Source organism: Oncorhynchus clarkii, chromosome 1 (genome assembly GCF_045791955.1).
Source record: "Oncorhynchus clarkii lewisi isolate Uvic-CL-2024 chromosome 1, UVic_Ocla_1.0, whole genome shotgun sequence".
Taxonomy (NCBI): Eukaryota; Metazoa; Chordata; class Actinopteri; order Salmoniformes; family Salmonidae; genus Oncorhynchus; species Oncorhynchus clarkii.
Window position 1 is genome coordinate 75,987,497 of NC_092147.1, and position 12,525 is coordinate 76,000,021.

The window sequence follows — 12,525 nt, forward strand, 5'->3', positions numbered from 1 at the left end:
TATCGTTAAAGATCTGCACTGTAGCGCGATTGTTACGAATCCCTTTTGGCCCGACAGTCTAGGGGGGGATGGTAATGAGACGCGTAACATAACTCATGCAAATTATAATTGTGACAAAGTAAAAGTGTGAACGTAATAACCAGGACAACTGAAATCTACCGTCAAACTCAAGGTTTATTTGATAAACACACGGTAATGGGGGAAGCAGGAAAAGGGGCTGAGCTGGACCCAAGGAAAGAAACAAATATGCAAAAACACCCCTAAGCTAGACTAGCCTACTTTAACAGCTAACTAACTAACCAAAAATGCAGTGGGTGGTCCGCCCAGTTCTAACTAGTGTATTTAACAAAGTTCACCTACGGGTAGTGTATGCCCATGGGCGACTTGTCTTGGTTTCCCCTTTTTCCCACCAGCAAACACCATAAGCAAAAACAATACTCACAGGAGATGACAAAGTGATTTGGAGGTGCTCAAACGAGGTTAATTAATACACAGAGAGCGAGTGAAACACAGGTCTACAAACATGGCATTTACAAAGAGATTGAGCTACTGAAATCTATGAAGAACAGAGATCTACCAACATGGCATTTACAAAGAGATTGAGCTACTGAAATCTATCAAGAGCAGAGATCTACCAACATGGCATTACAAAGAGATTGAGCTCTAGAGCAAACAAATGATGGGGTTTTTAAACCATGGGGAAGGAACTGTGATAGGGTAGGAAACAGGAGGAGGTGTGTCTTCTGATTGTTGATTGGATTGTTGACTGATTGGAGAGTGATGATTTTCACCTGTGAGGGGAGACGGAGAGAAAAGAAACACACACACACAGGATACACACACAGGATACTTGTATCCGTAACAGCGATTAAAGTGTAAAGGTAATTTCCTATTTAGCCGACATATGCAGCGTTTACCGTGAATGCAGGAATATTGTCTTTACATTTCTATTGCCTGCCGCGCAGGCCTTCAGCGATACCGATTGAATCGAGCTCTTGATCTCAAATACAAAAGGCTGAAGTACTGAAGTATTGAGACACATTTTTAATTGTAGCTTCACTGTCCAAATAAATATGAAGGGGAGTGTAGAATAATAAATGAATAGAAATACAGTATATGCCCCAGTGTGAAGGCCAATCCTAATCTCAGTACTGTGAGATTACAAAACAAGTGTGATCAACTGTGGTGCAATTACATTATTTAGAGAGCAGACTATTCATTTTTACTTCAATGGTATGCCTATATATGAGGAACATCATGGGTGCATATTGTGTTACACCGAGCTCCTCTAAACGTCAATTTGGTTTGGCAGGAGATAGACGATGGCAAGGCCATACAATGGCTGGATGATGTTTGTTTAGGGGAGGCAGGTAGCCTAGTGGTTAAGCATGTTGGGATAGTAACTGAAAGGTTGCTGGTTCAAATCCTTGAGCAGATTATGTGAAAAATAGGTCTGTACCCTTGAGCAAGGCCCTTAACCCCAATTGCTCCTGTAAGAGTATCTGTTAAATGATAAAAAATAAAAAAATCCCGGGTGGTTAAGGGCGCTGTACTGCAGCGCCAGCTGTGCCATCAGAGTCCCTGGGTTCGCGCCCAGGCTCTGTCGTAACCGGCCGCTACCGGGAGGTCCGTGGGGCGACGCACAATTGGCCTAGCGTCGCCCGGGGTTAGGGAGGGCTTGGTCGGTAGGGGTGTCCTTGTCTCATCGCGCACCAGCGACTCCTGTGGCGAGCTGTGTTAAGAAGCAGTGCGGCTTGGTTGGGTTGTGTATCGGAGGACGCATGACTTTCAACCTTCGTCTCTCCCGAGCCCGTACGGGAGTTGTAGCGATGAGACAAGATAGTAGCTACTACAACAATTGGATACCACGAAATTGAGGAGAAAAAGGGGTAAAATAAAAATAAAAAATAAAATAATGTATGATGATGTTGTGGTGTTCTCAAACTAGTTGGGGTTGTGCAACAGTCAAGTGGACCTTTGATAAAACAAGTAGGATGATAATGTGAGAGGGCAGGACATTCAATGATCTGATGGACATATGGTGCTTGAGATGCTCATACAGACCAGGGTGTGGTAGCTAATTATGTTTCTATTTCACTGGTGAGCATATATGTGAAATCACATTTCTGTCTGGCAGGAGATGACATGACCAATGGGGTTGCATATTTGTTTGTGATGTTGTGATGTCCTCATGAACCCGAACAAGGGTCAGTTGGCTATTCTGGAGCAATGAACAGCATAGTGAGTACAGCTTTGGGGATAGTCCCTTCTTGTTTTTATAGACACATACTTTTGTTTCAGAAGGGGATTTGAAATAATCTGAATCATACCATAGTCTGTATTATACCTAATAAAATGTAGTAATCAGGAGATGAATGAACAATGAACCTTTTAAAGGTCCTAGAATTATTTACAACCATGATCGACCAGTAATATAATTCCATAAAAATAACATTTTTTTTGCGTTCAAAGTGATTAATTAGTTTTTTTATGCCTCTGCACCCTGCAAAGCTCAAGTGGAATGTAATAATGCATCTTGTAGAGACTATTTACTTCCTCATCCATGTAAAACTCTCAGCAATGGTGGAGCATGTTAAATATTCCTTGTATAGGAGTTCTCCCTGCCTGTCAACTTCATATTTCTGAGGTAGAAAGTGGTGAGTGGGGACAGGAATTATGCTGCTTTTGGTGTATGTTTGTGTGTGTGAGTTTGAGAAAGGGGGGAGGAGTCAGGTTGGGTAGTGCATACAAGGCAGGAAGAACAGTGTTATGCTATTGCAAACGTATTGCTCTACAGACATGGATTGTGGGTAGTTGTAAAACTACTGGTAATTTACTGGAATCTTCAGTCATTTCAGTAATTCAGATAATCTATGCCATTTATTGTAATTTGGGGAATTTCTATTTGAATAATATACATATACTATTAATTTAAAAAAATCTGTGTCCATCTTGTCCATGCGTTTCTAGTAGATAAACTATATGGTTCAAGAGAAAACAGCCTAATCAATGAAAAAAAGCATCTAAATCAACAATGGCATTATTTTCAATGAACTCCGCAACTCTTTCAACTGTTGACTTTTTCCACAACTGGAAAAAGTCAGTTTGACACAAAAATATTGACAACAAATACATACTGACATAGTCAAATAAGTGTTTAAAAAATATAAAGGATATTTCATGCTGAAACCCTCATATTAAACACCAATGGTATTCACTTAGTTCATGGTTTATATTTAGGATAATGTTTCACAGCTTTGTCATTCATTTTTTTGCTTAAAATCATTTGATTGATTTCATTATTTTTGCGTTGCAAGTCCACACAGAGGGCCGGAGATAATTACAGACACCTGTGATAATCTGAAGTTCCCAAAAGGGTCTTGTGATAGATTACATACAATTCTTGAAAGATACCAAATTTCTGGTCGTTTACTGGTAAACTTAGAAAGTTTCCAGTAATATACCCTCCCTTTGCAAACCAAATTGTGGGTACTGATTTGATGTCAGATACTACAATCACCACCAAGGTGTTCTAAACCATGGCCATGGCACGGAGGAAATCATATTCCTGGGACTTAAGTCTATGCTTTATCACAACAACTTGTGGTTAGACTGCATCACGTGAGAACAACCCAGAGCAGTCACAACTGAAGTTGGATATAATGTTAATATTGTCATAATGTCATATTAATAAGTATTTTTTTTAGTTGTTGTTCTATGATTATTGTGCACAGTATGTGGTTATTTCAAAAGTTGTACTAAATGTTGCTTAAACAATGCACCCTAACGTGTAAATGATTCATCACACCTCTGTCTGGCTCATTTCCCTAGGTCACCCTGTAAGCACAGATGGTTCCTATTCTGGTACACTTGATTTAAGCTGCAGGGACAAAGTGTTCTGCAGCGGATTGTGAACTTTGTGTTGACAATGCTACTCCTCCTCATCACTCTCTCCCTTTCTATCACTCTCTCTTTCTATATATGACACTGGTTTACAAGCCACTCATCAACATGCTTTAAAGATCCAATGCAGCCATTTTTATCTGAATATCAAATCATTTCTGGGTAACAATTATGTACCTTACTGTGATTGTTTTCAATTAAAATGGTTGAAAAGAAACAAAAGCCAAGAGCAATTTCTCAAGCAAGAATTTTGCTAGGACTGTCTGTGAGTGGTCTGAGTGAGAGGTTTGAAACTCTTTCTTATTGTTCTATGTACTAATTTACTGCCTGGCCATGTCAAAACTCCAACCCACCAAAACAGTCTGACATTTAAGATAGTCTTTTGAAACCGCTCCTACACTAAAAGGGCCTCATTTTCACAATTTTGCAGTATTATTCCAACCTCATACTATGGAAATATATATAAAACACAGGAAAATCAAATTTGACTGCACTGGGCCTTTAACTATGTTTCTGTGGCCTATGACCCTGGCTGTGTATTAATTAGTCAGCTGTCAGAATGCGGTACCTGACTTATTAGCCATTTCTGAAAATTACAGCATGTTCCTCTACCCCTCTCTTAGGGTGTCAAGTCCTCTGTGCTCCTCCTCTTCAGGCAGGCCGTTTTGACCTGTTAAATTACGACTTGCGGTAGTTCAAACTCAGATATGGTTGTGTGAGGCTGAAATATAGATATGGGGTATTAAGTTGAATGGAGCCACATTAAACCAATTACAATATCTGTTTTGCAAAGCAACGCCTGATAACAGCTCAGAGATTCTGCCAAATGGAATCAACCTTCGACATTTAACCTGGCCCTGCACACATTGTCAGATCGTTCAGATTCACAACATAAAAGATTTACCATCAGACAACTTCATTTTTGAGTGTAAAAACCTCAAAGATAAGTTTATTACTTGGGACTAGACAGTAATTTTTACAAATAAATAGAAACACAACATAACATCATCAACAGTCAGTTACATTACACATCATGGACTTGCTCTAAAGATACACATTATAAACTGAGTGTACAAAACATTAAGAACACCTTCCAAATATTGAGTCACACCCACTTTTGCCCTCAGAACAGCCTCAATTTGTCGGGGCATGGACTCTACAAGGTGTCGAACGCGCTCCACAGGGATGCTGGCCCATGTTGACTCCAATGCTTCCTAGAGTTGTGCCAAGTTGGCTAGATGTCCTTTGGGTGATAGAAAGAGCAGGTGTTCTTAATGTTTTGTACATTCCGTGTAGCTCTACAGTCAGAATAGAACATGCACTATTATTAATTCATGTGACAGACTCTGACATTGACACATGATTAGTTACTTTGTAAGACAAGAAAGTGATAGATTAAATTCTATAGGCAGATTAGTGTAGTAAAACATAAACAGAAATATGTTGGTAAGTTTTCAGTCTAATGAGCAGATGTAATCATTTTGAGCCAACGGGTTGAAGATACAAGTCTATCAGTCTTAGAATGGGAGGCTTTCATAGTCACAGGCTACTCAAACATCTATTATTAGCTTCCTGAAAGTTGTTGAAGGCAGGATGGTGTGAAGATACTGAATTACCCAACCAATCTGGGTTTGACTTACATGTGATGCTCTGTTTGTTTAAATGATAACGCTAATGAGTGTGCCTTTTACTTTTCAGATTTATGTTGATAATGCTTTGTTTAACCAAAGATCCTGCACAACGTTTCTGACCAAAGGATTCTCTTTACATTGGCAGTCTACCAGGCAGGCAGAAATAAGGCCACAAAGCTACTTACCGTAATAGTTAGAGAGATAAACAAACACACAGCCAGACACAGTCATGGTTCCACTGCTACCATAGAAACAGGAGCTCACATTTCTTATTACTACCAAACAAGTGAAAGATTCTGCTGTGCCCATCAACAGGCAGCAAATACACATCCTGGACCTCACAAGACAATCTATATCTCATGACACAAGTAACATTCTTTAACCAGCAAAGCCTTAGTTTTGAATATTTATAACAGTGTAATACAAATCAAGCTAAGAAAATACACATTTTGACCTCACAAAAATACACTATTTATACACAAAAGTATGTGGACTCCCCTTCAAATGAATGGCCACACAAGCTCACAGAAAGGGACCGCCGAGTGCTGAAGTGCGTCTCTCCTCAGTTGCAACACTCACTACCGAGGTCCAAACTGCCTCTGGAAGCAACGTCAGCACAAGAACTGTTCGTCAGGAGTTTCATGAAATGGGTTGCCAAGGCTGAGAAGCCGAACACAAGCCTATGATCACCATCCGCAATGCCAAGCGTCAGCTGGAGTGGTGTAAAGCTCGCTGCCATTGGACTCTGAAGCAGTGGAAACACATTCTCTGGGGTGATGAATCACACTTCACCATCTGGCAGTCCGACAGACAAATCTGGGTTTGGCTGATGCCAGGACAACACTACCTGCTCGAATGCATAGTGGTAACTGTAAAGTTTGTTGGAGGATAAATAATGGTCTGGGGTTGTTTTTCATGGTTCGGGCTAGGCCCCTTAGTTTGAGTGAAGGGAAATCTTAATGCTACAGCATACAATGACATTCAATACGATTCTGTACTTCCAACTTTGTGGCAACAGTTTGGGGAAGGCCCTTTCCTGTTTCAGCATGACAATGCCCCAGTGCACAAAGCAAGGTCCATACAGAAATGATTTGTCGAGATCGGTGTGGAAGAACTTGACTGGCCTGCACAGAGCCCTGACCTGAACCCCATCAAACACCGTTGGGATGAATTGGAACGCCGACTGCGAACCAGGCCTAATCGCTCAACATCAGTGCCTGCTCTTGTAGCTGAATGGAAGCAAGTCTCCACAGCAATGTTCCAACATCTAGTGGAAAGCCTTCCCAGAGGAGTGGAGGCTGTTATAGCAGCAAAGGCAGGACCAACTCCATATTAATGCCCATGGTTTTGGAATGAGATGTTCAATGAGCAGGAGTCCACATACGTTTGGTCATGTAGTCTATATCAAATTCTATTTTTGAAGGAATGTAATTCTAAAGTACATTTGGAAAGGAATCACCTACTCTCATCTTACTGTGAATCTCATAGCTGCAGACTGAGTCACTCTAAGCCAAAGCCCTCTGCGTTTGAGATGGCGATGGTTAACTTCTGCTTCAGTTCCTTCCTGCTTTTATAAGGTGGGAGGCAGATCTGGTTGAAGCAGGTGTGAGATATGGGTAACCTGAAACAGACAATGATAACCTGTCTAAACAATTACTGTAAGGGCCCTTCTGTTGCCATTGCACTAAACCTGGCTGCATTATAACAGATTACAATGACACCACTAAATATCTGTCCACTTACACTCTACAATACTGTATGCTGCTCAACATATAGCATTTGCAGTCAACCAGTTAATTAAGTCAACATATAATAGCTGTTCTATTTAGATATTGTTCTATATGGTTGGATATATGTGAGAGTAAGAGGCAATGAGTGATGAGATGACTGTACAGTACCAGTCAGTGGACACGTCGATCTTGGCAATCTTGAAGTTGAGGTCGGCCAACCCTCCCACGGGGACACGGTCACTTCCTGTGGCGAAGTGGAGCAGCTTCTTCTGCAACTCCAAGGGGAAATCCAGCACCACGTCCCAAAAACAGCTAAACACACACACACAAGAAACAAACATAGCCAACGTGACTTTTCTGTAAGGAAAGGGGGGTGGGGGGTGCAGCTGGAGTAAACAGGCCTGGAAGGGAGCGGAGTAACTTACAGCTGTAAGGGGGCACAGGCTGGCTGCAGGCATCCAGAGAGTGGAGGAGGTATGAAGAGTTCAGCTCTAGGTTCCTCCAACAGAGTGAAAGGCCCTATAGCACTGCATGGGTGTGTCATAATGGCTTGTTGCTGTAGGCTTTGTGATATTGGATATTTTCTACTTCACAGCAGGATCAGGGTTTGCTGGCCAGGTGAAAGATGAAAAAGGTATGCATAGTTGTATAGATTGGATGCACTGGGTGTTTGTGTGCATGACCCTTACCGTACTGTGAGGTCAGCTTTGCTGTAGCCCTCGTACTGAGCTGCTCTCTGTAGGGCGCTCATGTCCAGCTCTGGACTCCCACACACCAGCATCTCCACCTCCTCTGGCCTCAGCAGCTGCACAACCACAACATCATCACTAAGGAGTGCCCTATAGTGTAAACCAAAGGAGGCTGGTGAGGGGAGGACAACTCATAATAATCTCTACAATGGAGTGAATGGAATCAAAGAAATGGAAACCATGTGTTTGATGTATTTGATACCATTCCACTAATTCTGCTCCAGCCATTACCACGAGCCCGTCCTCCCCAATTTAGGTGCCACCAACCTCCTGTGATATAAACATAACGTCTTATATTATGCCTACTGTAATTCAGTAACATCACATATTGTACTATGCATCCAGGGCTTAGTTTGAGACATAGCTTTAGATGAGGGATTTATATCACACAGCTGAGCACAGAGCTCTGACTTGAGTCCCTGACATGAGGGATTTGCTGACAATGCCAACAATACATACGATGAGATCTTTTTAAGTTCAGTGCTTTATCTTGTCTATCAGTATTGTGTTTGAGTCAATGCACATAAATTCATTGTGGCCTACAATGTGTGCTTCACAGTGATTAGCATATATTCTACATGACCATACATCTTGGTGGTAATATTTGATCTTAACTAGTTTAGGATTGGCTCAGACATACAGTAACTTGGCAGGGTGCAGACCATACCCACAGTGTGTGCGTGTGTGTGTGTACACTTGTGGACAGACCAACATTGAACATAGTCAACCAGCCACAGATCCTGGAGATGCACCAATATTAACAACGTTCTTACTTATTAACTCAGTGTGTTACAATACAGATGGATCTTAATTTAATTTGCAATGTAAAACTTGCACTGTATTTTGAGGTTTAAAAAAAGCTTCTGAAGTTTGTAATTTCCCTTATGAAACATGTGTGAACCCCTACAAAAATAAATGACAATCCACATAATTATTCACATTTCCTCTTGCTGAGCATTATTTTCCTGCTGCAGCAAACTGGCTCAAATTAAAGATCCTACATCTGTAACTCCAAACTATTCTGTAGGTCATTAAGTTCTTCAGTGTCAGCAGGTTTTCAACCAATACTGAATGCCTATTCTAGGACGCTTTAGTGTCTCTGACAAACAGATATGTCCCACTAACATTAGTATTTTGTTTATTTAATTACCAGGCAGGTAACAAACACTAAATTACCTCTCTGTCAGGAGATAAATAAATTGACAAATCTATTGAGAGATCACAATCTGAACAAAAATTGATTCCATTGTATTTTAGCTAAAGTATTTCAGGAATGTACAGTATGAGTAAGCATACACAGTAACAGTCGAAAGTTAAGACACACACTCATTCCAAGGGTTTTCTTTATTTTTTACTATTTTCTACATTGTAGAATAATAGTGAAGACATAAAAACTATGAAATAACACATTTGGAATAATGTAGTAATCCACAAAAATGGTTATACAAATATATATTCTATAATTGAGATTCTTCAAAGTAGCCACTCTTTGCCTTGATGACAGCTTTGCACACTCTTGGCATTCTCTTAACCATCTTCATGAGGAATTATTTTCCGACAGTCTTGAAGGAGTTCCCACATATGCTGAGCATCATTTTTGATTGCTTTTCCTTCACTCTGCGGTCCAACTCATCCCAAACCATCTCACTTGGGTTGAGGTCAGATGATGCAGAACTCCATCACTCTCCTTGGCCAAATAGCCCTTACACAGCCTGGAGGTGTGTTTTGGGTCCTTGTCCTGTTGAAAAACAAAATTATAGTCCCACTAAGCGCAAACCAGATGGGATGGTGTATCGCTGCAACCATGCTGGTTAAGTGTGCCTTGATTTCGAAATAAATCACAGACAGTGTCACCAGCAAAGCACCATCACACCTCCTCCATGCTTCACGGTGGGAACCACATGTGGAGATCATCTGTTCACCTACTCTGCGTCTCACAAAAACACGTTGGTTGGAACCAAAAATCTCAAATTTGTACTCATCCCACCAAAGGAAAGATTTCCACCGGTCTAATGTCCATTGGTCGTTTTTTTGGCCCAAGCAAGTCTCGTCTTATTATCGGTGTTGGTGGTTTCTTTGCAGCAATTCGACCATGAAGGCCTGATTCACGCCGTCTCCTCTGAACAGTTGATGTTGAGCTATCTGTTACTTGAACTCTGTGAAGCATTTATTTGGGCTGCAATCTGAGGTACAGTTAACTCTAATGAATGTATCCTCTGCAGCAGAGGGAACTCTGGGTCTTCCTTTCCTGTGGCGGTCCTCATGAGAGCCAGTTTCATCATAGCGCTTGATGGTTTTTGCCACTGCACTTGAAGAAACTTGAAATGTTCCGTATTGACTGACCTTCATGTCTTAAAGTCATCCCAAGATGGCATAGCAGTTCAGACGTATTTTTGTCCTCGTCCTGTCGTGTCCCGTATATATATATATATTTACAACTTTTTTTTCCACATACATTTTTTTAATTTTCCAAAAACTCATCTTCAGAACACTCTCCTGCAATCCGTTTCACCAATTTATATTTATATAAAAAAGTATTATTTACCTCAGATCTGTGATCCTCCGAGAGGCTAGCCAGAAATTAGCCAGAAGCTAGCCGGGAGCTAGCCAGAAGCTGGTCCAGAAGCTACTCTGAAGCTGGTTCAGGGGCTAGTTCAGAAGCTAGTTAGCTTATTTACTGGCTAATCGTTGGTACTCAGCTGACCACGGTTTGTGGTCATCGGCTGTCCTTTGGCTCGAGAATCTATCGCCAGTTTTGTACGGCGCGATGCAGCGCAGCGCGGCTCGGAGCGGAACATATCGGACCAATTTTTTCTCTCCATGTCCCTGGATTTCGGCCGCTGGCTCTGGACGTCCATGCCTGGATCTCGCAGCTAGCTAGCTGCTATCCGTGTGACTATCGGCTTTCGTCGATTCCGGAGCTAACATCAATTGTTCCGGAGCTAGCCAGCTGAAGAGTTCCATCAATCACTCCTGGGCTGCAGTCACCTATCCGGACCCGTTTTGCTGCCTACGCTGAGCCCCACCGGGCCTTCACGGCTAGACTGCCGACGTTGTCTACCCGAGGGAACTGTCCGGCTGGCTCCTCCGGCGCAACGTTGCCTGGGCGCTCATCTGCGGCCTGCTAGCCGTTGGCTATCTTATCGGCTGCTATCTGAATAGACAATCGGACAATTTTTATTTTATTTTTATTTATTGATTTATTTTTCTTCTTGGGCCTCTATAACTATATCTATTGTTTTTTATTTTATTTTTGTTGTTGTTGTGTGATTTGGATTCATCCCCTCTACCACACGGAAACCCACTAATCTACTGACTGAACGCAAGAGTTTGGCTAATAACAGACCTCCATCTTATGCTAGCTTGCTCCTATGCTAGCTGTCTAAATCGCTGTGACCCCCAACCAACCTCTCCACTCACTGGACCCTTTTGATCACTCGACTGAGCATGCCTCTCCTTCATGTCAATATGCCTTGTCCATTGCTGTTCTGGTTAGTGTTTATTGGCTTATTTCACTGTAGAGCCTCTAGTCCTGCTCATTATACCTTATCCAACCTATTAGTTCCACCACCCACACATGCAATGACATCTCCTGGTTTCAAAGATGTTTCTAGAGACAATATCTCTCTCTTCATCACTCAATACCTAGGTTTACCTCCACTGTATTCACATCCTACCTTACCTTTGTCTGTACATTATACCTTGATGCTATTTTATCGCCCCCAGAAACCTCCTTTTACTCTCTGTTCCAGACGTTCTAAACGACCAATTCTTATTGCTTTTAGCCGCACCCTTATTCTACTACTACTCTGTTCATCTGGCGATGTAGAGGTGAATCCAGGCCCTGCAGTGCCTAGCTCCACTCCTATTCCCCAGGCGCTCTCTTTTGACGACTTCTGTAACCGTAATAGCCTTGGTTTCATGCATGTTAACATTAGAAGCCTCCTCCCTAAGTTTGTTCTATTCACTGCTTTACCACACTCTGCCAACCCGGATGTTCTAGCTGTGTCTGAATCCTGGCTTAGGAAGACCACCAAAAATTCAGACATTTTAATTCCAAACTACAACATTTTCAGACAAGATAGAACTGCCAAAGGGGGCGGTGTTGCAATCTACTGCAAAGATAGCCGGCAGAGTTCTGTCCTACTATCCAGGTCTGTACCCAAACAATTTGAACTTCTACTTTTAAAAATCCACCTCTCTAAAAACAAGTCTCTCACCGTTGCCGCCTGCTATAGACCACCCTCTGCCCCCAGCTGTGCTCTGGACACCATATGTGAACTGATTGCCCCCCATCTATCTTCAGAGCTTGTGCTGCTAGGCGACCTAAATTGGAACATGCTTAACACCCCAGCCATCCTACAATCTAAACTTGATGCCCTCAACCTCACACAAATTATCAATGAATCTACCAGGTACCTCCCCAAAGCCTTAAACACGGGCACCCTCATAGATATCATCCTAACCAACTTGCCCTCTAAATACACCTCTGCTGTTTTCAACCAAGATCTC

The 12,525-nt window shown here is 41.9% G+C and overlaps 1 protein-coding gene across 2 annotated transcripts in view; it reads right to left on the reverse strand.

Moving 5' to 3' along the window:
* Positions 1-4,818: 4,818 nt before the first annotated feature.
* LOC139412582 (probable E3 ubiquitin-protein ligase HECTD2) overlaps positions 4,819-12,525 on the reverse strand; it is a 48,714-nt gene continuing 41,007 nt past the window's right edge. The window contains exons 19-21 of one of the 2 annotated variants that reach the window (XM_071159297.1): positions 7,954-8,069; positions 7,433-7,576; positions 4,819-7,155 (exon numbers count right to left, since the gene is read on the reverse strand). In XM_071159297.1, coding sequence (XP_071015398.1) covers positions 7,035-7,155; positions 7,433-7,576; positions 7,954-8,069 — 381 coding nt within the window. In that variant the 3' untranslated portion in view covers positions 4,819-7,034. Of the gene's footprint in view, positions 7,156-7,432; positions 7,577-7,953; positions 8,104-12,525 lie in introns of both variants that reach the window. The other variant, XR_011634715.1, reaches the window with a different exon arrangement.